At 39.1% G+C, this 27,277-nt stretch overlaps 2 protein-coding genes and 2 non-coding genes across 7 annotated transcripts in view; 2 read left to right on the top strand and 2 right to left on the bottom strand.

The window, feature by feature from the left end:
* The first annotated feature begins 1,890 nt into the window (after window positions 1-1,890).
* Window positions 1,891-1,962, top strand: TRNAP-UGG (transfer RNA proline (anticodon UGG)). The gene has a single exon. It is a non-coding gene; the product is annotated as a tRNA-Pro (tRNA).
* Window positions 1,963-2,203: 241 nt separating this feature from the next.
* TRNAP-AGG (transfer RNA proline (anticodon AGG)) lies at window positions 2,204-2,275 on the bottom strand. Its single transcript has one exon. It is a non-coding gene; the product is annotated as a tRNA-Pro (tRNA).
* A 93-nt stretch (window positions 2,276-2,368) lies between these two features.
* Window positions 2,369-12,056, top strand: LOC104588427 (uncharacterized). Its single transcript, XM_010246355.3, has 8 exons — window positions 2,369-2,761; window positions 2,945-3,340; window positions 4,726-7,274; window positions 7,369-7,638; window positions 7,800-7,880; window positions 10,381-10,492; window positions 10,570-10,636; window positions 11,804-12,056. The coding sequence occupies exons 1-8, from the start codon at window positions 2,647-2,649 to the stop codon at window positions 11,898-11,900; spliced, it is 3,687 nt and encodes a 1,228-aa protein (XP_010244657.1). The 5' UTR covers window positions 2,369-2,646; the 3' UTR covers window positions 11,901-12,056.
* Window positions 12,057-15,137: 3,081 nt separating this feature from the next.
* Window positions 15,138-27,277, bottom strand: part of LOC104588426 (uncharacterized) — a 42,768-nt gene continuing 30,628 nt past the window's right edge. For 3 of the 4 annotated variants that reach the window (XM_010246353.3, XM_088900569.1, XM_088900568.1), the window contains one exon: window positions 15,138-15,522. In XM_010246353.3, the coding sequence (XP_010244655.1) occupies window positions 15,379-15,522 (144 nt within the window). In that variant the 3' untranslated portion in view covers window positions 15,138-15,378. The remainder of the gene's footprint in view (window positions 15,523-27,277) is intronic. The other variant, XM_010246354.3, reaches the window with a different exon arrangement.

Here is a 27,277-nt window from a genome sequence, read left to right as displayed (position 1 = left end):
TCTCGTGAAGAAGAAAGTCTATCTTCTTCAAAAATGCTCTGCAACACTCTGCAAGCTTTAAAGTTTATCTTCTTCAAAAGAGAAAAAAGTTTGTGTTCTTCGAAAAAAAAGTTTTTGTCTTCTCGATTTCTTGTCGAACAGGAGTCAGGACTCAGGAGATGCTTCGCAAAAGTTTTTCCCACCTCGCGCGCGTTTCTCCTCGTTAGACCAATTTAATACCGGTTTGGTTTCGGTTCATTATAAATCCGCCGCGCTAGGTCTTAAAATGAATATAGGCGATTTTGACCTTTTTTTTTTCTTGTAGTGCCCGTTCGTTTATCTCGTGGAGGGATAAGAAGCACAATACTAATTAAACCTTTTTTTTTTCTGATACCACGGACCTATCTGAGAGGGTTGAGCTGAAGGTTCAGCTAAGCTGGTTTCGGCTACTTTGAAGTGTTCCCAATAAGTTATTGGGATTTGAGAAAAGCACTCTGCACCTCACTGCAAAATTCTGAATTAGAGCCCCCGTTATTACTGAATTCTGAGTTAGACTGATCATTCATTCTCCCTTAGTTATTTTGTGGGCAGTTCTTAAAATGATTGGCAAGCAGTCTTTAAGCCATGTTTGGTGAATAATGGAGAGTCCAAATTGACTGCCAATCAGTCATTTTTTGGGTTGTTCACTTCAACTTCTTTAAATAACTTGTCCTAAATCAACTGAGTGGTGGCTCAGTTGGCATGTTAGTTAGGTAGGCCCAACAGAGATGTGGATTTGAATCGTGCTATTACCACCTATTCTTGATAAATTAGTGGGTATCGTGTTAAGTACCCAAAAAATTAAAAGATAGCGTGTCTTATTTAAATAAGCTAAAGTGGGTAGCCCTTAAAATGATTGATGATCAACCTTTAAGCCATGTCTGGTAGACCTAGCAAAAAGTTGGCCCAACCCGAAAAATTCAGGGTCAGGGTCTCATATTTCAGCTGCCCGAACTTGAGAATGACCCGACCCGATCCAACCTGAAAAAAAAAAGAAAACTGGGTTGGGTTGGGTCATGGGTTAATTCGTTAACTCAATTGTCATGTCTAATTGGGACTATTTATGCATTATTAGAAGTTTCCACTCTTTAATCTTTACTATTTAGTCTTTACTCTTTGAATTGTTAAATGTTCAAGTTTTTTTATTTTATTTTTGGAATTTTAAGGTTAATTCCTTTAATTTTGACATTTTCATGTATTTTTCTTTATGTTTTAAAAATTCAGTTATTTTTTGAGATGACAAAAATTGACTCATGGATCAATCCTAAACCAAACATTTAACGTTAGGGTCTAACACTTGACAACCCAACCTGAAGTTCAACCTGAACCGAATCAGCCCAAAGTGTCCCGATCCACCCAACCCAATTGCCAGTTCTAAATTGCCTAGTGAAAATTTGGCGAACCCAAATTGGCTATCTATTCAATCTATTTTTAGGCTGTTCACTTCAACTTCTTTATATAAATTTATCTAGAGTGCCTCAATACAGCTAAACCAACTTAACTGAATATTTAGCTCATCCTTCCCAAAACAAGCTATACATCAGAAGGGATAGACAGGTGGCGATAGAAAAGGGTGCAGCTAGGTTTCCTGTGACTAGAGCCTATATTTACATGAGTTTGATCCTGCACTTCCATATACTCACAAGAGAGATGCCAAGCGACCATCTCAACCAGTTGGTAAACGGTCGGGCTAAACCATCTCTTGAGGTTGGATTCACTGATTTGTGAACTCCATATTCAATTATACCATGGGTTGGTATGATGTAAAAATACAGGAAAAAAAGGGCAAAAGGTCAGGCTCAAAACCGAGATAGTTCGGGGCAAATGAAAATTAACAACAAAATAGATTTTAATTCCCCTATCAAATGTCCTGGGCATTTGGTCTAGTGGTATGATTCTCGCTTTGGGTGCGAGAGGTCCCGAGTTCGATTCTCGGAATGCCCCAAAAGCCTAATAACATTTTATTACTTTTCAGTACCATATCAACGGGAGTCGGAATCTGCTCCTCATAGAGTGCATCTCACATGAACCTCACAACCCCATTCCCCACGGACTCAATCAACGGTATGATAAAAGTGAAGATGTGCGGTGTCGACGTTGGAAGGGTGTTACCGTGTTAAAACGTATATTGTTGATAGATTTAAAAAATCGCAACATAAATAAAAACTAAAAGGTTACATTTTTGGGGGCATTCCGAGAATTGAACTCGGGACCTCTCGCACCCTAAGCGAGAATCATACCACTAGACCAAATGCACTCTTGTGAAGTTGCTTGCTCTAGTTTCTATAAATTAACTCTCAAACATCAATTTTCCCTCCAAAAATGTAAAAAACTAACCTCGTCTTGCTCTTCTTTTTTCAAATCCCGCGAACCCTAAATCCGCATTTAACCGATTCAAGGATTTACGTTGAATCGCTCCCGTTCTCGTCCTCCTTCTACTGCATCTGCCTTCCCTTGACTGGGTAGGATAAGATCCTCATTGTTTATTGGAGTTATTTCCCTAACTCTGAACTTCTTTCCTTGTCAATACTGAGATCATAATTGAAGATTTCAATTCTTGTTTGTATCTGATCTTCCACGATGTGTTGAGTCTTCAGCTGGATTCGGTTTAGTTTCAGATGATTTGAAATGGGTTCCGATAGTGATAATGAAGTGAGTTCCAGGGGAGGGACTTCAGTTGCTGACGGTAGCGATACCGAAATTCAGGCCCTCGACACTCAGTCTCCTTCTTCGGTGTCCTCCGGTAGGCCGTGATATTCTTTTTTGTTTTGTTGGTTTCTGGTTTTCGCTTTCCTTTGCTTCCTTAACTTCAATGGATTTAATAAGAAAATTCTGAAGTTCAAGATTTCCTTCACACCTCTCAATCCATCAATGAAATGAGTGGAGTAATGTTGTGAAAAAGGTTTGTCGTTTGGTTGATATTCAGGTGAGAAACTCGAAGAGGACAATGCTGATGATTTGCACGCGTTTCAGAACACTGTGCCGTTAGATGATACCATTCCACTTGAAATCTTCGCTGAAACCCAGTTGGTGGATCTTGAAGGTGAAACCCAAGAAATAGAAGATTTAGATTTGATCGAAGATGTGAAAACCCAGTTGTTGGATGACTATGATAAAGAGCTATCATTTGACAGCGACGGTGAAGGGACAGATAGAACTGAAATACTGACTGATGTTGACGCGGTTTCTGATGATGACTCTAAAAGAGGAAGTGGTGATGATTCTGTTGGCTCAGAAAAGAGGCAGCACAGTCCTTGTAAACAGGGTGCGAAGGACATTATACTGGACTCTGATGCCTCGCATGACGAGGAAGAAAGATCAGGTTGGTTCTTTTTTCAGAATGGAATACGTATGTATTGCATTTTTCCATCTTTAATTCACTTGTGCTTTCTTACATGGTTTGTGTTGATGTACCCTGTCATCCTCTGTAATAAAAATTTACATTTGGTTTTAAAACTTAAAAGAAGGAAAACTGTTCTTGGTTTACTTGGCGATTGTGATTATTGAAGCCTGCTTGAGGGTTAGTTCTACATTGAGTGCCTATTGGAAAGCTTTTGTTTATTCTTTAACATTCTTTTGTTGTTTGAGAATTTGAATTTTGCTTTCTTTTGTTGGTTGTTATGAAACTGCACTTGCTTCCTAATTTAAATCTTATGATATTTTTATTTTGTTGAAGAATGTTTTGTGGCTTGTAACTGCTGCATTTAATAGCTACTTCAGTTTGATGTGCTTGAGAGCCAAAAGAGAAGTGCAGATGCAACTTCTAAAAAAGTAATTAAAAATGGTAGTATTTGTTTAGTTCCAATGAACTTTTTCCTTTCATGTCTCACTGAAATGTACTTTTTGTAACAGAGACAACGTGCCTTCCTTTCTGCCCGCTAAGTGCTCTATACTTTTATAGGAAATGGAAAAGAAATCGTTACAGAGTTAATTATCAAGAAAAGAAAAATATTTTTCAATGTTTGTATTAAGAAAGGAAAGGATTACTATTTGCAGTAATAAGTTCCTGCTAGTTTCTTGATCGAGATGAAACAACTAAGAGCTCTATTACATCTGGATACTGGGTATTGCCACAGATGAAGTTTATTTCTTCTCAAAGAAGAAACTACCAGGAAAAGAAATTAAAAAATGACCCTAGTCCAAGTGTCCAACATGTAATTTCCTTCTTAGTAGGTGTCATGTTATGGTTGGCAGTAAGGTATGATTTGTTCATACCTTGGGTATTTTTCCTTCCAATCAATGCACTTAAATTTGTTGAAAAAAGTCCTTAAGAAATTTTGAATACCACTTTTACTTATTACACCAAATAACTTTCCACCTTTATTTTGTTGGTCATTTTCCTGTTTCCAACCAAATAAAATCTTTATACATTTTTCTGTACATTTTGTCCATAAAAGGTATGAGGAGGTACCATCTCTACCTGGAAAAAGGTTGATGAATTTTGTGAAAACTGTGTGAAATATGAAGTTGACCTCTCTGATATCATTTTGATGAAACTAAATCTAAGAAATATTGGTTTCTGATTACACGCACATGCTTGCCTTATGGTATTTAAGCAACATAAACTCTCCCCTTTAAAAGAAATCCAACCTGAACTTTAGCTTTTGATAATTGCTTCATACACCAGTTAGTAAAATATCTTCTTTATTATGCAATGGTCTAATGGACATTAATCTCATTGTAAGGAGCTTTATGTTGATTTTTCAGTACCTGTACAAAGGATAGCATCGTCTTGGGCTTCAGGCATAGCTTCTCAAAGCAATAATCCTAAGAGAGTCTACACTGTGCCTTGTTCTAACCCCAGTAATAGTAAACCACAAAAAGGGCATGCTCACAGGAAAAATAATATGTCTAATACAATAGATGCAAACTTGCCTCTGGACAATGTAAGGAAGGTTGATCAGAACTGTGATACCAGGAGATGCAACGAGAATATGCCAGTTAGAAATGATACCAAGATCAGGGTGGGCAATTCAACAGCAAGAAAGCTCTTTTATGAGGATAAAGTTGCTGGGAATGAAAGATCTACGAGTAAAATTCATAGTATGGATGGAGAAACAGATATTCCTCGTTCTGTTGCTTGTGATCATGAGTTTGCCGGGTTGAGTTACATGGAGTCACAGGAACCTGGTGAGTTGTCACAAGCCAATGCACTGGATGTTGTGGATAAGTTTCTCTCAGTTAACAATGTAGAGTCATCTCAAGAAGTTTATCCTTATAGAACAACGAAAGGAAAGTCACCTCCTGTATCTAATGCAAAGGGACCTCAAAGCTTGGTCAAGAGACAAAATCTTAAAAGTCCAGTTAGAGAGACGGGAGTCTTTGACTGGGTTGACAGCCGTGAAGATGAAGGAGGGGGAGATTTCTTCTTGAAGAGGAAGGATGCATTCTTTGGAAGCACCGGACAGTGGAGATCTCTTACCCAACCTCGAGACCCCATGCGTCAGAACTTCAAAAGAGGCAGAGATGTAGTTAGGACTAGAGAGAAAGAAGGCTTGAATAACCTTCAGAAAATAATGGGTCTAAGTAATTCAGATTCCAGGCTAATGTTGCATACTTCTGAAGAGGTACAGAAACAATCTGATGAAAAAAAGGGCATAGAGATACATGAAACAAAGATCAAAAAGAATCTTACCAAGGAGTTGGATGAACAGCTAAATGCAGAATTTATAGGAGAAAAGCTGGGAACACCTGATACTAGTAGGATTTCCCCAGACACATATGATGTTGGCTTTGATACTCAAATGGCTGCTGAAGCTATGGAAGCCTTATTCTGTGGAACCCCTGCCAATCATGTTGCCAACGGTGCTTATCAAGCTGAACCAAAAACATTAGAAGGTCCTCCCATAGGTGTAAAAAGAAAGAAATCTTGTTCAGAAAACATTTCCCTTCAGAAGAGGACTTATCCTTCTGGTCACGAGCGAATTACAGGACAGTCCAAACAATCAAATCTGGCTAATACCAAATTAAATAAAAAAACATCCACTTCATGTCCAAAACCCTCTAGGAAATCAAGAGTGCGGGAATTGGATCAAGACTCAGCAGTAAAAACAAAGGTGAGAAGGGGCAATACAAAGGGTAAGCAGCATATAAATACTAGGAGTGCTGCCAATTGCATTGAAACGTCAGGAACATCATCTAAATTTGTCAAGCCAAGCAAGGCGGTGGAATCTATGGATAAGACCTGCGTTAAAGAGGTTAACAAATGTCATAGTTCATCCATTTCAAATGGGCATTTCTCATCTAGCAAAGCACAATTGAAAGAGGGTTATGGGACTTCCACACCCATTGCTCGTCGAACTAGGCAGTGCATGGCACTGAATCCATTGAAAAAGGCTGAAAAGTTATCTGATAATGTCCATCTAAATAAACTAGAAGGTAATGATATAGGTGTTAATGCAGTGAAGTCATTGACTTTAAAAGGAAAAGCATCTAAATTTGGTCCCAATCAAATTGATGAGGTTAACAAAAGCAAGCCAAGTGAACATAAGGTACCAGAACCAGACCTTGATAAACATCATGAAGAAATGACTGCTCCCACCAGCCATGTGAAGGAATGCATATTGAGCTGTCCCAGAAGGATGAGAACACGTCGGAGCATTTCATCTCACTTCAATGAAGTTGGTCTTCTAGATGGCCCATCCATAGTTGTTAAAGGGAAAGAACCTAAAGAACAATCCACAATATGGCGAAAAAGGTCAAACAGTGATACTGGCATTAATTTCAACTTAGATATGAGGAAGAGAACACGATCAGGTGTTTATCCCCATCCATTTTTGCCTTTTCCAGAAAAGAGTTCTAAGAGATTGATGGGGCACAAACCAGGTTCGGACAGTGCTGGCAGCCATTCTTTGGATGTTGTGAATCGAAAAGTAATTCCTGGAGTTGTTGATGCTAAAGTATCCCCAGACTCAGGGAGTAAGAATGAGTCTGTTGAAGGTGCAAAAGGAAATGCCAAGTTTGTAGAATCCCCAAATGAGAAAGCAAAGAGACCTTGTTCAGAATGTAGCACACCTGTTAATGCCACTACACCAATAAATGCTGCATCACCTGTTTGTATGGGTGATGAATATCACAAACAATCATGCAAAAACTTATCAAAATCATTCCTCATGAAAGAGCTTGTCAGATTAGATGCCAGCGAAGCAGTTCCTACTCCTGTATGGAAAGATATGAGAAGAAGGAGAGACTTAAGTAGTATTCGGGTGTTGTTTAGCCATCATTTGGATGAGGATATCATTAAGCAGCAGAAGAAGGTACTTATTTTCTCTGGTTCTGATAGCACAGTCTGCAGTTCTGCACCACAATGAGTTTATTTGCTAGATTTTGATATTTGGTTCTTTGTCACAGATATTGACCCGTCTAGGTATATCCATTGCATCCTGTTCTTCAGATGCAACACATTTTGTGGCAGATAAATTTGTCCGTACAAGGAATATGTTAGAAGCAATAGCTCTTGGTAAACCAGTAGTAACACATCTGTGGCTTGAGAGCTGTGGACAAGCTAGCTGTTTTATTGATGAGAAAAATTACATACTTAGAGATTCCAAAAAGGAAAAGGAGATTGGCTTTAGCATGCCAGTTTCTTTGGCCCGTGCATGCCAACATCCAATTTTGCAGGTACTTGTGAAGTCTTGTATTGGTTTTATGCAAGCAGACATGTTGTTGCATCCTGGTTGGAATTGTATGCATACCATGGTGGAAAACTTCTAGTGACCGATGGTTAAGTGCATTTCTATCTCTGTATTTGTTGTCACTGCTTCACAATGATCTCCATGCAGGGCAAACGAGTCTTCGTCACCCCAAATATAAAACCTAGTAAAGAAGTCGTTGCAAGCTTGGTTAGGGCAGTTCAAGGCCAGGTATGTTCTCTTACATATTCTCTTCTGCAGCTAAAAGTATGTATTGCCGTATTGGTGGCAATATGCACATTTTTGCTTAACATGATCTTTGTCTTGCTGCACAGGTAACTCAAACCATTCTAGATACACTAAAACCAAGCAAATAGATAAATTTTCACCTATGAAAAATAGTTATACGAAAATATTTCCAACTTAGGTTCGAGAAAATTTTGGTTCGGTGCTATCTTTACACCTGTATTGTTGCTTGTAAGATGCTCTTTTTTTAATGAAAATTTCTTTTTCTTATAAAAAAAGGTCCAAGAAAATTTTGTAGACCCCACATGCCACATCATCAATTCAAACTAAATCTTATAAACATCCTAAAATCATTTTTTTTTGTCCAGTAACTGAAATAGTTTCATTAAGAACACCAAATGTTGAAGCAGTGTTGACAAAGTGTGTTCAGACTCTTGCAAAAAATTATATTTTTGATTTTTTATAATTCTAAACATTGGGTGCTTAGAAGATGAAATATAATTCTTTGACCCCATGTTAGAAATTCCTAACTTATCCTAGGACTCCTGCAAAATTCATTCAGATCTGAAGAGATCCTCTTCCATGCCTGCTAAGAATTAAGATGAAAGATGGAATATATCTAGCTGGCTTGTATGGATCCTAAACAGATATTTACACAATAAGAAATTAGAAGCCAAAGATAATAAAAATAGAAAATTAGTTGTAACAACAAACTTGTAGAGAAGGAATAGAAGAAAAAGATGGAGGCTTCATTTTTTTTTTTCTCCTGGATAGGTAACCCTCAATTTTATTGATTGAGATGGGGAATTATCATATAGGAAAATTGAAAAGAAAAGGTTGGAATAAGTTCCTACAATACAATTTACTAAAGCATAGCTTTATTCTTCGGACCATTTATAAAATTTCCAATAACAAGGCGAGGCACATGCCTTTTTGAAGCAAGGCACAAAATGTAAAAATGCCAAAAAAATAAAAATTAAGCATAATATTAATTAAAAATGTAAACTTAAAATTTAAAATAAATATTTAAAAATACCATTATGTCAAATTAAAATACATAAACAAAACATGTAAAACACATTTAAAAATAAAATCAAACATAGCATATAGAACATATTCAAGCATGCACAACTCTCAATCTCTTTATTATTTTTCCAATCTCATTGCTTCAAATAGCTAATGTGATGTTAAACATTGTGCATTCTTGATTCTACAAGCTGCCTTTGCACCAAGCCCCTTGGGGCAAGCCCAAACAAGTTCATATTAGGGTCTTAAATTCTTAACAACTAAAAAAAAAGATTTTATTTTTTTAATTATCTTTTAAAAATATCTTTTATTAGGATGAATGAATGAGCAACATTAGCAAATAGGGGCTTCTTGGAGCTCTGGTGGTTTGGAGGCGAAGTCCCCAGCCCAGCCATAAGTAGAGGTGTAAACTTGGCCGTGTTGTGCTAGCCCACGGGCCGTCACGGGCCGTGCCGCCCTCGGTGAAAATTTTGGGGGTCAGCTCGGCACGACCCACAACCCAGGCCCGCGTGGGCCCATGCCATGCCATGCCACGGGTGGTCCAAGTCAGGCCATGGACCGGGCCAAAGCTATTTTTGCCTATTTATTTAAAAAATTTGAAAAAAGAAACTTAAAATTTTAATTTTATATGAATTTTGATGTATACAATAATTGCTTATATATACAATAATTAAATAAATTAGTATAATAAAATTGGAAATTTTGTTTATTTTATTAATATATTATATACTATATATTGTTATATAATTATAATTTATATAATAAATTATATATAAATATATAATATATATAAATAGTATATATGGGCCGGGCCGTGGGTGGCACGGCCTGTTTGATCGTGCCAGGCCGCGGGCAGCCCAACCCGATTTACACCTCTAGCCATAAGTAAAAAAAAAAAAAAAGAAAGAAAAATAGGCACAGATTTTCAAAAGGCGCACTGGCATGTGCCTTTTGAAAGTGCTGCATCTGGTAGGGGGTTGTACTTCTCTTTGAAATGTAAAATTCAAATCTAACCAAAGTATTCACTAAAAAGAACTAATTACCTTCAAAGCAAGGCAATTCATAGATTGTTAATCTGCTGGGAAGAAAATAGTAAACTAGAAAAAATTAAATTCAGAGTGGTACCCTACATCCATGGGAGAGCTGCAAAATTCCATTATGTTATTAAATAAAAGATACAATGAAACCTCTAATTTCTCTCTCTCTCTCTCTCTCTCTCTCCAAAAAAAACCTAGGAAACCATAAATTTTTTTTTTTGATGAATACCTAGGAAACCATAATTGTGAAACTACTGGAACAGTAAGAATTGGATGAAATTTGTTTTCTTTCTCAGAAGGTTTCTTTCCTTCTCTCCATGTGGGCTTCACTATAGGCTCTAGAAGTGCTTACAGAATGACAAGTGGTTGTTGTACTGCTCTCCTTATTTACATACCGAATTCTTTGGTTGGGTGCCTCTCAGGCAGTGGAGAGAATTGGGAGATCCGTAGTTAAGGATGATAAAATACCTGATGATTTGCTGGTTCTTTCTTGTGAAGAAGATTATGCAGTCTGTGTGCCTATCCTAGAAAAAGGTTAAGATCTCCCACCTATTGTTCAGTTAATGCACCAGAACTTTGTGACAGTTTCATAATGTGAATTGAATTTGCAGGAGCGGCAATTTATAGTTCAGAGCTTGTACTCAATGGGATAGTTATTCAAAAACTGGAATACGAGAGGTCAGTATACTATAGAAATAAAACCATATCAACAAATAGAAACACTTGCATCAGAGTATGATGTGATTTTCCATCCTCGCATCATTCATATTTGTAACTCACATATGGGATCTGTTTGGGGAGGGCTGAAGCTTTGGTTGAACTGCTTTGAAGAAGCTTCAACAGAAAGCCCCTTGTTTTGGCTGATGGACAGCAAATTTTGACTTAATGGTTTTTTCACCAAACATTGCTTATTTACTGTCCTGGAAGGGCCCACCTTGAAAATTGCAAACCCAAAGGCTGCCACGGGACAGCCCTCCCGAAGGACCTGAACAGGCACATAATGTGAAGTCTAGATCCTCCATCATAATGGTTATATGGCTTTGATAATGCTTCATAAAAAATTAGTGAGCATTAGAATCAAATCTGAGTTAACAAAAAATAAAAAAATAAAAAAAAATCGGGATTGAAATCATGGTGACCTGGCAAAAAATTGACCCAACCCAACCTGAAAAAACAGGGTTAGGGTCTCGTATTTGCTACCCGAATGTGAAAATAATCTTACCCGACCCAACCCGGAAAAAAAACTGGGTTGGGTTGGGTTGGGTTGGGTCATGGGTCAACCCCCTGACCCGATTGTCAAGTCTAATTGGAATTATTTATGTATTGTTAGAAGTTTCCACTTTTTAATTTTTTCTATTTACTCTTTATTTTTTATTGTTTACTCTTTAAATTGTTAAATGTTCAAGTTTTTTATTTTATATTTGGAATTTTATGGTTAATTATTTTAATTTTGACATTATTTATTTATTTATTTTTATTTCAATTATTTTTTGGGATGACCCAATTTGACCCATGGGTCAATCCTAATCTGAATATTTAGGGTTAGGGTCTAGCATTTGACAACTCAACCCGAAATCCAATTCGACCTGAAATCAACCCGAAGTACTTTGACCCAACCTGAACCCGACCCACCCAACCCAATTGCCAGATCTAGGGACTATGAAGGGCTTTGGCGGTGAGTCTTTTTCCCCTCAATATCCAAAAAGAGCCCTATGGATTATGGGTTGGATCTTTAAGCTAAAAAAATTGAATCAGTTACTGGTACAAATTATATTTCCTTGCAAATTTCAAGCTTGAAGTGCTGCTTTTTCTGATACTAAGTAATAAGTATTCTCACTTTGACAGGCATCGTCTCTTCGTTGACCATGTTAAGAGGACTCGCTCCACAATATGGTTGAGAAAAGACGGTAATCAATTTCTTCCTGTAACTAAACGTAAATAGTAACCCCCCCCCCCCCCCCAAGCCTGTCTCTGTATAAATTGCAATGTATAAAGTTGGTTTCTCAGGATAACATAGATTATCAAGCTTTATTACAAAACATCTCTTGTAATATTTAATATTTATTTCTACATTTCTTTCTTTTGTGTTGGTGAAGTTTGTCTATCTTGTGTGCATGCAATATCCACTTGTTTAAGTTTCTCTATCTTGTGTACTTGCAATATCCACATGTCTATCATATGAACTGGATGGTTCACAGAAAACCATTCCTGTTCTTACAACAATATAAAAATGAACAAAAATGAACAAAAAAAAGAAAAAGAAAACAAATGCAATTTGACACCTTCAATGACAGAAATCTTCAATTTGGGTTCACTGCTCAGTTTAGTTACCCTTAAAATGAAAGAAATCTTGGAGGTTTAATGTTTATCAATATAAATTAGGTAAATGTTATGGAGCACAGCAGAAGATAAAACCATGAAGTAAAAATGTAAACCAATGAAAAGGTGAGGTGTCGCATTTGACATCTTCAATGTCTTCTGCGTTTTTAATGTAAATCAATGAAAAGTAGTGTTTTAATGTGATGGTTTCGTATTTTTCTTTCACACCTCTACTGAAGGATAACCATTTTTCTCGGATGGTTTTATGCTCTAATATTCTTATTTGCCCTTGCCCAAAAGTTGAAAAGTACTAGTTTATATCCCATGACACTGATTGAATTTGGAAGAATTCAACCACCAATATAGACGGGCAAGGATCACTTTTGTAGCGAGCATCATTGTTTAGTTGTATGAGAGTTAAAACTGGGGCTGTGTCAGTGGCCTGAGCTTTGGGGTTTGTTGATGCCCAACTTGCTAACCCCTTATCATAAATCTCGTCAAGCCAAATTAAGCCTAAGTACAGTTTGTTTTCGTACGAAAGAGCCCGTGTATGCACACATGACAAAACCAATATCCACTGGCCACGATAAGCCTGCAGTTACACACGGGTTTGATTTGATCGCTGGAAAAACTTTTGCAGTTGGGGGTCAATAGCCTTTCCTGTTGATAGAGTTTCTGGGTTGGGCACCCAAATTAGTAATTATTTTCTGATTTATTTTGAATAAAAATAAAAGTATGCCCATGAATTGGTGAACTGCCGTGAATGTACTTAATCCAGAAACTTGGCCCCCAGCAGCTAAAGTCAACCCTTAATCCCTTGCCTCCCCAATTAGAGTAATGTCTTTGTGCTCAACGCAATTTGTTTACAACCCAAATGAAAACTGCTGACATGTTAATTGTGATAGAAAACTTAATTCAACACTTCAACTACAGTAAATTTATTAATATTAGTTGCACGTTAAATTCAAAATTCAATCAATTACCTAAAATTTTACTTTTCACAAAATATAACACACTAAACATACAAGTACTTAAAGCCATATTTAACTGGATTCACGATGGGTTTTGCCTAAAAACTTTTGGCATGTACAAAAGTACAAGGACTTTCGCAGTTTACCAAAAAAAGGAAAAAATGACACCAAGATGTAAGTTAATACTGTTAAGGGGACGGGGACAGCGTTAAGTCAGGCTCCAATTCAAGAATTGACAAGCAAATGGCACCTTTAATGCATGGATTGAAGGACAGCCTAATCGGTCCTTTTGGATGACATAAATTGCGGTAGAGAGATGCCAAATCTCAGTTCTCAAATAGCTGGTGGGAAAATGTCTCCTATTTAGTTGACGATGACAATTAATTGCAATTAGACCTGTTTATGGGCCGGGCTGGGCTTTTATTCTTCATAAACATGATTTTGTTAGGCTTGAGCCCGAGCCCGACCCTAATAAAAAGCCCGAAGTCTGACCTAACAAAAGAAAGAACTCACCGCCAGTGTTGATTTCGCGTTTGTGTGTGTGTGAGAGAGAAAGAGAGGACTCACCGTCAATCTACCGGAGTTGTTGCACCGGTGAATGTTCGCCGGTTCTACGGCTGTTTGAGAGTGTGAGAAAGATGTGAAGAGAACAGAAGTTCGGCACTAAACAATTTGACTAACAAGAAATGTGGAAAGAGATAAATGAGAAAGGTTAGGATATTAGGGTTTTTGGGTTTAGTCTATAGGTTAGGCCGGGCTATTTTGACAAATCCTGAGCCCGACTCATATTTATTGCTGGCCGGGCATTTTGGCCAGAAGTCAAGCCCGCAGGCTCATTTGCGTGTTCAAGCCCATCCGGGGGCCGGGCCAGGCCGGCCTGTGGCCCATGAACAGGTCTAATGGCAATCATCACTATAAAATTATCTAAAATTTGCTTTCCTCCAGCTCACTCAATGCATATTGCATGCAGGCATGTTCCCTCCCAAAGGTTTAGCCATAATAAGACATTTGGGAGGCGGTGGAGGGGCAGCTGAGGTTGTCCAAAGATGAACCTGGAAGATTGGGCGACTCATTCGATATTGTTGGATTTCAATAGAAGAATCCTTTATATCTATCAAAATAAATAAACAACAGATTCCTAAGCTCCTAGCCCATTTCTTTCACTAAGACTGCATTTGAAAATGATGCAAATAGAGTATAAATCCCGGTTCAGGGTAAATTTGCACTCTCATTCACTTTTGACTGTGTTCGGCAACATTACATGTATGCATTGATAAATGACAGAAAACACATTTTGCAATGCATATTTAGATTGATAATAAGATGTAAACGTACATCAATAAAAAAAAAAAAGTAAATTTGCATTCAAGTAGTCTTTTGATTAAAAAACAGGCATATACTTTGTTGGAATTTGTGTTTGCATCTATTACAACTAATCTATTTGATAAGAACTAAAAAGTTAAATTTGCCAGTGCAAAACTAACCCAACTTTGCAATTTATATGAACTGTTTTACACTCTACATATTTGCACCATTTCCAAACGCAGCCTAAAGAATTCTAACCCAATTTTAAAAAGTGATGTTAGAGTAATTTAACACCAGCAAAGCAACAAGCATATTTGCATCGTTTCCAAACGTAGCGTAAAGAATTGTAGCCCAACTTTAAAAAGTGATGTTGGAGTAAGTTAACACCAGCAAAGCAACAAGTCCACCCCCCCCCCCCCAACAAAACGCATAAAAGACACTAAAAAAAATCTTAGATTTTCAAAACAGCAAGGCATAAACAAGAGCACAGATGCAAGAAAATATAGCAGAAGAGCTTGTGAGGGATAAGTTAGTGGATGATGAAGATCTAGTCCTAATCAGGACTTAACTGCCACAGTACCACTGCTATATACAATATATGATCTATGTATAACAAACATAAGATGCTAAAATCCAATTCTATTATCAGAAGGCATAAACAAGAGCACAGATGCAAGAAAATATAGCAAAAGAGCTTGTGAGGGATAAGTTGGTGGATGATGAAGATCAAGTCCTAATCAGGACTTAACTGCCACAGTACCACTGCTATATACAATATATGATCTATGTATAACAAACATAAGATGCTACAATCCAATTCTATTATCAGACTGGATTAGAGTTGACTTCAGTCTGTGTAACCTGAACTTGCCTAGCAAATAAATGAAGATACAATGTGTTAAGGCTCATGGCAATCCCAAAACCACAAAATGATGAAAGCATTAGTGCATAAACCGCTTTGAAGTGAAGCTGCAAAGAAAGATTCTTTAGTAAGGAGGGAAATAGAAGCTGAAAGCCAATAAACCAGGATAGAACATCCTCAATTCAATAGTAAGACAAGTAAAATATTTATTAATGGGAAACCATGTTGACGCTGGTAAAGTACATTGCCTAATTTAGGAGGGGGTTTAGAATTTCTCTTCCGTAACTTGGCATCAGTTCTACTAAACCGTCCTCCACTTCCAAGTCTAGTATATAATGATTTTAACTATTTCTAATTGGTTGGAAGTGGGTGATCAGCTCACAACCTCAAAATCGTAACATGAACACCTTCTAAGTAGGCTATGAGTTCAATCCAATTTGATGGACTTCTTTGTTTGATAGAAAAAAGAATAGAAGAAAGGGAAAAAATGACAGAACAAGTTTTGTTCAACCTTTTGCACCTGTTAAAGCAGATAACAAAATGTTGACAGCAAGGCTAGAACCTATATGTTCTAGAATAAATGCATGATTATTAAGGCTAGATATCCTATTGCTAGCATCAATGGCCATTTTGATTTGATCAAAGTCAATAAGAGACATAAATGGTGACTCAGTCATCTATACATAAACAATTTCTCATGAATAATGAAATCATGCAAGAAAATTTGGATGGTTCCTTTTCCTTACCCAAACCTTTTCCTTGCTTATATCAGCTTTCTTTCCTTTTCTTTTTCCCCTGATGCTTGAACAAGGTATTGGAGCCTTGAATTTCCAAACCATTTTATCCTTCTATGACAATATGATATTGTAATATCAAGGTTCAAAGTATTGATACACCCCGATACTCCGGAAGGGGTGTATCGACACTTTGAACCTTGTGCTTGTCCTTTTTTTAGTTTTTTTTCAAAAAATTGCCCTTGGGGTTGGTTTTAATGATGTTTAAAGTTTAAAAACATTCATTATGTGAAAAGCCTTAAAAAAGGCGTTTCAAGGACCTGCTGATACTATACAATACACCCAATGTGGGGCATTTTGTATCATTACTTTGAACCTTGTGTACTATGCTACAGAGGTCCAGTGCAGTTGTTGGGAGCAGATTTGTGCCCAGTTGTTGGATCCATCTGTCCCAAAATAGAAAAATGTATAATTCCCAGGTAAGCAATAAAGCTATATAAAATACTTACAGAAAAAACTAAGCTATGTATAATAATTCATGTCTTCCATTACTGATAATGAAGGATAAGAAAAGATAGGGATGCTAGGCGTGTTGTAGTTAACAATATTTTATTGATATAAGTGAAGTTCCACAGTTAACAATCAATGAATCAAATACTTACAAAAAACCGATGAATCAAAAAAAATAAAAGATAGGCTGACATGTGTGGTGGTACAATGGAGGGTTCAAGTACATTTAATTTAAACAAAGGTGCATGAGAATGGTGAATTTATACAAGGTATACAGAGAGAAATTCATGTGTGTGGTGGATAAGTGATCGAGTCACATATTAACAAGCAAAAGTGAACTTGTCTGACCTACGCCTCTTTATAGGTTCTGTTCTTTGAAAAAAAAATTAAAAATGAAGAATCTAAAAAAGGTACAACTAAACTACAAACCCAAGAATTTGTTCAAAGAATTTCATAGTCTATTATCTATAAGACAATATCATCTACACACGTAGGAACTTACCATTTCTCATGATGAACAAAGTATGATCTGCATACATCTGGCCAAACACAATTCTATGAATCACACTCCTAATCCTATCAAATCAACCCTAGGTTGTTAGACAGCGTAATGCCCTTAGCTCCAATCAGATTGATGTATGTTATGTCATTTATTGTAAATGAATAAAGAACATAATTGATTCATGTGATTTGGTGTGTTTCTGTGTAATACCCTTAAACTGAACACTTATGAGACTCGTGTTAGTGTAGAATATTCACAGCCATTGGATAGATCTAAGGAGATTTATCCTGCCAAGGCTGACACTAATGTGCTGCAAAGTTGGTTGGGGTGGTTTGTCTCAACTACCAAGGTGAGACCTGAGGTACATGCAGTGTGGGTTTTCTTGAAACCCTGAACCAGACCAAATTCTAGTATTGCCCTGAACCTTGGAGATAGATGGGCAAAACTGGAATGTTACACCTAACCCCTAGACTCGATTATGGTACTGCACTAGGTGTCGGATTGAGCCATCTTTGATGTGCCAATCAGTGAGATCCTTAGAGGGGGTCAAAACCTGGGTATGTTGGGACAGTCCGAGAATTCACCTAAGTGAGTGATCATAGTGACAGGATCAACCCCTTTGTTAGACAAAGTGAATGATCGGGGAATGCACTCTCTCTGATGGAAACTTAAACTACCAGCAGTGGATTTCAAATGTGTTTGAAATTTGGTTTTGCAAAATATATTTATATAGAGATATACTTATATATTATGGTTTCAAATTGTTTGCAAAAAGGTTTTAATTCCCGGGATCCATGTGAGTAGAGAGTCCAACACTGTACCTTGCAGTCGAGGGAGAGGTCATCTCTTGTCGGGCAGTGTTTGATCATTATGGGCTGAGAGGTTAAGTGTAAGACCATTGAGGGTAATACCTGATGGGCTAATTTTGCATCTGCCCACAGTCCTTGGGTTTTCATAAGGTGGTTAGACCCAATGACCATTTAGTGTAAATGTTGGGCCCATTAAGAGCCCATGGTGATGGACTCAGGGGTTCACTGTGTCCTACAGTGAATTCGGCCAGGACTTGTAACAGAGGCTGGGCTGAACCCATGTGGCTGATGTGTAGATCAATGTTAGGGTCCCACGCCATACAAAGAGAGCCAAGTTAGCCGGCAGATTAAAGGGTAAGTGAGCTATGTGACTTAATGGGCCTAAAGCCCATTTCAAACTGGGCTTAAGTCAGTTGATTAAAAGGGGGAAAATCTGATTTATAACCTAATTAGGATTAGCTAAAGGATAAGATAAGTCTTATCCATTTAAGAGTCCAGATCCAAATATCAGATTTGGATCAAGAAACTCTCTCCTAATTGGATTAGGAGGCTGATTCAAAGAAGGCTATAAATAGGGGGCGAATTCTTCAGTTCACATACACTCAGCAACCTGCAAAATTCTCCCCAGTTCTTGCCGCCCCTACCCAGTTCGATTTCCGCCTGTGGAACTGATCAAGAAAGGTTCTTGATATTGTTTCTTGCTAGAAGAAACAATCTGAAGTCGTGCTCACCAGCCCTTGTTCAATTCTTACTGAAGAATTCAGGTTCTTGTTGAAGAACCATCCTATCGATCCTGCTTCACCGCACACTGTGTCATCTTCAGTGGAGGCTGGTTTTGGTTTTCTCCTTGGGCGTGAACACCTATGTTGGAAGTTATTGTTACTTCGTATCAGGTATATCCCTCACTTCTCTTTTGGTTTCAAATCTGGTCCAGTTTTAGTTCAAGAATGAACCTTGAAAGTGCAGTTTTCTAAATTAGGGAATATGATTCCCAGATGGGAGAAAAGTTGTGGGATGTTGGAATTCTGGCAAGAACTACAAGAGCTTCACCATGGAAGGCCATCCAAGCTATTTTTCCTATTTTCCTGCCTTGGATCAGGTATAATTTGCATTCCATTGACCTTATTAGATTATGGGAACAAGTCTGGGTTGGGGAATTCTCTTTGAAAGACTAGTTTCTTCTTTGTTTTCCTTGTCTAAATTGAAGAGTGAGCCTATCTCCCCCTTTCTGGTTCCCTCAAACTCGGATTCAGGCTTTGGCTGGAATCTAGGGCTGAGAAGGGCTATTAGGGACACATAGTTAAATAGTATATTGTCATTTTTGGGTATTCTTGATGGGGTTTACTTGGATCCTACAAAACCGATAGTAGGGTTTGGACTCTATTAGCCTCTGGGTTGTTCACTTGTGCCTCTTTTTTCAAAGCCTTAACTCAACCAATTAATCATCTTGGGTTGTCTTTCCTTGTTGAGGAAGTTTTGTGTAATCCTATTCCACCTAGGGTTGGGGGGTTTTGTTGGGAAGAATTCCTGGAAAGAATTAACACTTGTGCCTTACTTTAGAGAGAAAAAAAATCCTAAGTTTATCCCCTCATCAGTGTGTTTTGTGAAAAGCTGATGGTGAGAATGGTTATCACTTACTAATCTCCTACCATTTTGTTAAATGTATTTGGGAATGATTCTTTTCTTGGTTTGGGTGTAGGTGGACTCCCTTGCCAGATGTGCAAAATTTGTTTACCCCTACTTTTTTCAGATGGCCAATGAAAAGAGGGAAAATCATGTGGAGAAATGTAAGGGCTGTGTTAGTAGTGTTAGTGAAGGGGTATTTCAGTCTTTGTACTTGTTGAGAATGCTGATGTTTACTGTTATGTTAGTTCGAGTGCCTCTTACTTAAAGAAGGGCACTCAAGTCTTTTCCAATAAGTTAATAATATAATAACAGGTCTGGCCGAATCAAGGGATTAACTTTTTTCCCTAATTCGAACTAGCCTTTCTCTCTTTTCTCTCTTCTCTCTTTTCTTCTTTCCTCTCCTACTTCTTGCTGTCTACTTTACTCTACAGTCAACGAACAAGACAGAATTCTATGGCAGGTCAAACTTCGACATGGTATCAGAGCTAGGTTCACCAAATCAGACTTGCTAGAATTCTGCCTTCTGCGCATTCGAATTAGGGTTTCACTTGGGGTTCTCAGTTATGAGTTGGAGACTGGGAAAAGGGCTGAAAAGGAGTGATCGCCCTCTTCCCTAGGAGGTCTCTATGCCTCCGATTGTGTCGTTGGTGATTGGTTGCTGTGGTTTCTAAGCCCTAGTTAGGGCTGGTATGTGTGGTGCAGTGGTGTCTCAGCCCTTCGTATGGTTGGCCTTCAGGCGATGAGGTAACGTTTTTTTTATATATTTTTTTTTTGTTATGGAATACATGAGAGGTGTAGTACAGTTCGCATGATGGGTTTTCAGATTGCAGTATGCTAGGGTTTATGCTGGTTTGTGTGTGATTCGAATGGCAATAGTGTCTACTTAATGGTGAAGCTTCCTATAGTTGTGGATTAATGTTGGTGGTGTTACAAGTGTGGTTTTCAGCTTTTGATATCGCTGAAATCAGTGTGTAGACCTCGGTGAGTAGGGGTTGTGGTGTTGTAGTTTTCAGCATTTAATACTGCTGAAATCAGTGTACAGATTTCGGTGAGTAGGGTTTGTGGTGTTGCAGTTCTCAGCTGTTGAAATCAGTGTGCAGATTTCGGTGAAGTGTCTGTGTGTAGTGTGCAGTGTGTAGTGCTCCTAATTCAGTGCTCAGAATTAAGGGAGTTTGGCAATGGCAAATAACAGTGATAGTAAACCTAGTGTCATGATATCTACTGACTACCTGAATGTCCAAATGACCTCCATTAAACTGAATGGAGAGAATTATGTCCCTTGGGCCAAGTCTGTAGAGGTTTTTCTGAAGGCGAAGAAGAAAGTGAAGCATATAAGAGAGGAGAAACCCCCCGCTAATTCTCAGGAGTATGAAGACTGGGAACAGGAAGATGCACAGATCATTACATGGTTGTGGAACAGTATGGAACCCAAAATCAGTGTGAACTTCATGTTTCTTGACACAGCCAAAGAGGTGTGGGATCATGCTAAGAAACTGTATTCAGGTCAGGATAATACCACTAGGGTATATCAACTGTATCAGGAATACTTCAATCTGCAACAGGGAAATCAGAGCCTTGAGGAGTACTATGCCAATGTGAGGAATATCCGTAATGAGTTAAATGTCTATCATCCTCTCACTTCAGATGTCAAAGTTCAACAGCAACAGCGAGAGCAGCTTGATGTGACACGGTTTCTGGTGGAGCTGAAGTCTGAGTATGAACCAGTACGAGCCCAGATACTAGGGGGATCTGCTCTTCCATATTTAGAGGAGGTGTTTGCTCGTCTTCGGAGGGCTTCCATTGGATCTATGGACTCTAATGTCTCCGATAAATCAGCATTTGCAGTTCAAGAGGCCGAGGTGGCAGTAGTGGGACTCGAGGAACCCAGCCTGGCAAGAGTGGTAGTGGTGGATCTACACATATCCGTGGTGGTGGTCGTACTGGAGGCAGAGATTCAGGGGGAGCTCGTGGTAGAGGATGTGGCTCGGGTCCACGGAAGTGTACTCACTGTGGTTTGGATGGACATACCATTAACTACTGCTATGACTTACATGGTCCTCCCTCGACGTGGGCCAACCATGCCATGACTAGTGACACCAGTTTCAGCTCTACACAGGAGAAACGGTCAGCTGACCCGATGCCTTCTACTCCCTCAGATGGTCCAGGCAAGGAGATGGTGAGTGTTCCTCGTGATGAGTATGAGAGGTTTGTTCAATCCAAGTCGCAGCAGAACACAGCTTCCTTTGCACACTCAGGTATGGCTTGTTTGGCATCCACACCCCACCCCTGGATTATTGACTCTGGAGCCTCCGATCACATGACGGGAACTCCAGGTGTGTTTTCATCTCTCTCATTGCTCAACATCACAATCTGTTACCCTTGCTAATGGCACCACGTCATCTATCTGTGGTGTTGGTAATGTTGACCTAGACCCTGTATCCCTATCCTCTGTTTTATATGTACCTAAGCTTCCATTTAATCTTATGTCTGTTAGTAAGCTGACCAAGTCCCTTAAGTGCTCCATCACTTTTTACCCTTCTATGTGTGTTTTTCAGGATCTCAAGACGGGGATGAAGATTGGTGGAGGGCATGAAGCCGGTGGACTGTATTATCTTGATGGTGGTGGACGAACGTCAACGGCTCTTCAGTCATCCATTTCTCCTCTCCAGTGGCACTGTAGATTTGGTCATCCTTCGCTGAAAGTGTTGCAGTCCTTAGTCCCTTCATTGAGTCAACTTTCTGTTTTAGATTGTGAGTCTTGTCAATTTGGGAAACACCATCGTGTTCCCTTTCGTTCTAGGGTCGATAACCGTGTGTCGAGTCTTTTTTCTTTAATTCATTCAGATGTTTGGGGTCCTTATAAAGTGATGTCATATAATGGATACCGATATTTTGTTATTTTTGTTGATGACTGTTCAAGAATGACATGGCTCTATTTAATGAAAGAAAGAAGTGAATTATTTTCCATCTTCCAGAAATTTTATGCTGAGATCCGCAATCAATTTGGTGTTCACATCAAAATTTTCCGTTCTGATAATGGTCGTGAATACTTGTCTTCATCTTTTCGAGAATACTTGGACCAACATGGCATTATACACCAAACTTCATGTACCTATACTCCGCAACAAAATGGGGTTGCTGAGAGAAAGAACCGCCATCTTGTAGAAACGGCACGCTCCCTCATGCACCACATGAATGTTCCCAAAACTTTTTGGAGCGATGCAATGCTCACCTCTTGTTTCTTAATTAATCGGATGCCCACGTCTATCCTTGATGGTCGTTCTCCTTTTAGTGTCTTATTCCCCAACATGTCTCCGTTTCCGCTTTCTCCTCGGGTATTTGGGTGTGTCTGCTTCGTTCATAATCCGAGTCCTGGGACTGACAAGTTAGATGCACGTTCCGTGAAGTGTATCTTCCTTGGTTATTCCCAAACTCAGAAAGGGTACAAGTGTTATCATCCTAGTTCTCGTCGTTCCTTGGTATGTGCTGATGTTACATTCTTCGAGTCTACTCCGTTCTTCGTGGGGTCCGGTGCTGCTGCTTCCCCCACATCACCACCTCCTCTTCCTCTTCCTGTGGCTGATCCACCTCCTTTGGTTCCAGTCATGCCTACGTCCTTGCCTCCGGTGCCACCACTGGTTGACCGTCCACCCATCCGTCACGTGTATACACATCGCCCACGTGTACCGGCTGCAGCTCCTCCAGCTTCACCGTCGACAGATCCAGCTCCAGCTCCGACACCAGCCTCCGACCTAGATCTTCCTATTGCCTTACGGAAAGGTAAGCGTACTTGCACCCTTCACCCTATTTCCAATTTTGTTTCACTTACCCACCTCTCCGCTTCCCATCGCCAGTTCATATCTTTGTTATCCTCCGTGGTTGTTCCTAAGGATGTCCAGGAAGCCCTTACCTCTCCAGAGTGGTGCCGTGCTATGGAAGAAGAGCTCTCTGCTTTGCATCATAATCACACTTGGGATCTCACCGCTCTTCCTCCTGGGAAGCAGGCTGTCGGTTGTAAGTGGGTGTATAGTGTTAAGTACTTGCCAGATGGTCGTGTTGAGCGCCTGAAGGCGCGGCTGGTTGCCAAAGGGTACTCCCAAACCTATGGCATTGACTACACGGAGACGTTCTCCCCGGTTGCTAAGATAGGGTCAGTTCGTGTCGTCATCTCTCTTGCAGCTATGTCTGATTGGCCTCTCCATCAGCTCGATATCAAAAATGCCTTTTTGCATGGTGATTTGCGGAGGTCTACATGGAGCAACCACCCGGGTTTGTTGCTCAGGGGGAGGATGGTAAGGTATGCAGACTTAAGAAGGCTATTTATGGACTTAAACAGTCCCCTCGAGCATGGTTTGGTAGGTTCAGTGAGGTGGTCAAGAAGTTTGGTATGAAACAGTGCCAAGTTGATCACTCTGTCTTCAGTCTTGACTCTTCGGCAGGTAAAATAATATTGGTGGTGTATGTGGATGATATCGTTGTGACTGGGAATGATAAAATGGGCATTGACAGATTGAAGGCATTCCTACAGGAACACTTTTAGACAAAGGACCTTGGCAAGTTGAAATACTTTTTGGGCATAGAGGTAGCAAGATCTAAGCATGGCATTAATTTGTGCCAGAGGAAATATGTGCTTGATTTACTGGAAGAAACAGGATTGTTGGGTACTAAACCGGCTGAGACACCTATGGAAACAAATACGAGGCTGAGCAGTGATATAGGTGAAGTGTTTGAAGAGCCTGGCAGATACCAACGACTTGTAGGCAAACTAAACTATCTAACCATTACTCGGCCAGATATTTCATTTGCGGTTAGTGTGGTGAGTCAGTTCATGCAGAAACCTTTGGTCCCACATTGGAATGCAGTGCTAAGGATTGTGAGGTATCTGAAAGGAGCTCCTGGTCGTGGTTTGCTGTACAGAAGTGGTGGAAAACTGGTAGTAGAAGGATACACCGATGCTGATTGGGCAGGTTCTATGTCTGATAGACGATCTACCACAGGCTATTGCACCTTTCTGGGGGGTAACCTGGTAACATGGAAAAGTAAGAAGCAAACAGTTGTGGCAAGAAGCAGTGCAGAAGCAGAATATAGGGCCATGGCACATACTGCTTGTGAACTAGTGTGGCTGAGGAACCTTCTACAGGAGATAGGATATGACATCAGTACTCCAATGAAGCTCTATTGTGACAATCAGGCAGCGGTTCATATCTCTTCCAATCCAGTGTTTCATGAAAGAACCAAGCACATCGAAGTTGACTGTCATTTTGTGAGAGAGAAGGTGCTGAATGGGGTGATAGAAACTGCATATGTTAGTATGGGAAACCAGTGGGCAGACTTGTTTACAAAAGGCTTGAGTCGGGGGAGAGTGGACTACATATGTAACAAGCTGGGATTATATGATATATACTCACCAGCTTGAGGGGGAGTGTTAGTAGTGTTAGTGAAGGGGTATTTCAGTCTTTGTACTTGTTGAGAATGCTGATGTGTACTGTTATGTTAGTTCGAGTGCCTCTTACTTAAAGAAGGGCACTCAAGTCTTTTCCAATAAGTTAATAATATAATAACAGGTCTGGCCGAATCAAGGGATTAACTTTTTTCCCTAATTCGAACCAGCCTTTCTCTCTTTTCTCTCTTCTCTCTTTTCTTCTTTCCTCTCCTACTTCTTGCTGTCTACTTTACACTACAGTCAACGAACAAGACAGAATTCTATGGCAGGTCAAACTTCAACAGGCTGCAATATGCTATACTATATGGGAAGAAAGGAATTTAAGGATCTTTTCAGATAAGGAAAGAGGTCTACAATCTGTCTTGGAGGTGATTCACATTAGAGTGGTGGGCTGGCTGAAGTCTTTGAAGCTGTTTAATGACTTCTCATCTGATGATCTGCTAAGAAATTGGAAGGAGGTTGCAAGGTCAGCTCCAATTGTGGTGCCTTCATTACATGTTTGGGCCCCTCCTCCCAGTGGCTTTATTAATTTGAATTTTGATGGGAGTAGTGCTGGGAACCTAGGGCCTTCTGGCACTGGGGGAGTTTTAAGGAATGAGGAAGGAAAGATAATCGCCCTTTATTCTGGTCCAATAGGAGAGGGTGATTCTCTTTGGACTGAGACTATGGCAGCTTTGGAAGGTATACAAAGAGCCAAGGGTACTTAACTACTATGTTTTTAATAAAAGTTATTTGTTTGATAAAAAAAAAAATAACGAGCAAGAGATGACATTACTTGGAGTTCATTTTGACCATCAGAACAAAAGTCTCCCGGTAATCTATCCCATAGGTTTTTCCAACCAATCAGGCCTTGTACCTTTGTATTCACTTGTCAACATTGTACTTTACCCACTTAGAACCTATTAGCACTTTTCCTTGGAGGGAGATTGACCAGCTCCCAAGTGTTATCTATGATAATGGATTCCATTTCTTGACTCATTGCTTCATTCTTAGGGATGAGAGAACCTCTACAATGCAATTAGAACTAGGAACAAAAGAAAAGGAAAACACAAAAGCTCAATAGGAAGGAAATAGTGCTTATAAGAAATAAAGTTAGAAGGAAAATTAATTACACTGCCTTTTGCCCTTGCACAAGGCAATAAGTAAATATCAGAAGGAAAATAATAGATATAGTAAAAGAAGGATTTACTTGAATACCTAAAGCCAAGTTATCTAATTGATGGAGCAAATAATAAGACCACATCAAGGGCAAAATGCAGTAAGTAAATAATTATGTAGGACTGCCTATTTTGCTACCAATTAATGTGGTCTTATAATGACCCAAGGATGTATATAGGAGGCTAATAATGGGTCAGAAAAGGTTTAGTGATGATTTTAGGATTAACAGTAGAGATCAGTTAGGTTAGAAAGGACCTTAGGAATTAAATGCAAAAAGTACAGATTTTGTCTCAAAGTTATGAGAAGTTCTGAATTGAGAGAAATATGTCTAAGCTTAGAATTTTTCAATGAAATTTTGTAGGTAGCATTTGAATAAATAGTTGTAGAAGGTGATCAAATTTGATCAGGTTAAGAGTTCATCCTGCACAAAAGGATGAAAACACTGGTTTGTGGAGGGAAAAACAAAAATGAAGGAAGCTGGAGTTCTACGTGAAGTTTTGAGATGGGACTTGGTGGATGAAAGAAAAATGTGTTTGTGTGCATGTGTGTGTCCAAATATAAGAGCAATCAGAAATTGTTTTACACAAAAAGATGAAAATATCTGAACTCAGTGCTCTGCTACCTGGAGTATTCAATAGACGATTCTGGTTACTAATCTCTGCACTCTAGTACTGGGATTCTGAAAAGTCTGAACTATGCAGCCTGCCTCTGTAACCATTGCCTGTTGGTATAAGTTAAGGTGACCATGAGAGGCACTTTGATCTGAATGGTCCAATTAACCGTTTTTATTATGATTAATAAAATTAGATAAACCAGCAAAACCTTTTCGGAGTACTGCTGCTGAGAGTGCTAAACCTATTCTACTTTAAAAGACAATTTGCATTCTCCATTTGAGGTTCTCTGGCTTCAAATATTAGGGTTCACTTGCTTCTCTATGACATTCCATGTGCATTTGGCCATTAAGGTTCAACTTTCATGCAGTGGTTTTATGGTTTAGTCTCCTTCATAACTTCTTTTAGATGATTTTCCCCTTGAATGAAAGCAGAAAGTTTCAAATTAAAGTAAATAAAGAACAAAAAG

This window comes from Nelumbo nucifera, chromosome 3 (genome assembly GCF_055504915.1).
Source record: "Nelumbo nucifera cultivar China Antique chromosome 3, China Antique-T2T, whole genome shotgun sequence".
Classification (NCBI taxonomy): Eukaryota; Viridiplantae; Streptophyta; class Magnoliopsida; order Proteales; family Nelumbonaceae; genus Nelumbo; species Nelumbo nucifera.
The sequence above is the reverse complement of the archived record's forward strand: the minus strand, read 5'-3'. Positions and strand labels throughout refer to the sequence as shown.

Excerpts from the sequence above, each read along its gene's own strand:
- LOC104588427 (XM_010246355.3), top strand. The coding sequence starts at position 2,647 with ATGGGTTCCGATAGTGATAATGAAGTGAGTTCCAGGGGAGGGACTTCA. Across the intron at positions 2,762-2,944 it reads TCCTTCTTCGGTGTCCTCCG|GTGAGAAACTCGAAGAGGAC; the intron begins GTAGGCCGTGAT and ends GTTGATATTCAG. Across the intron at positions 10,493-10,569 it reads TGTGCCTATCCTAGAAAAAG|GAGCGGCAATTTATAGTTCA; the intron begins GTTAAGATCTCC and ends TTGAATTTGCAG.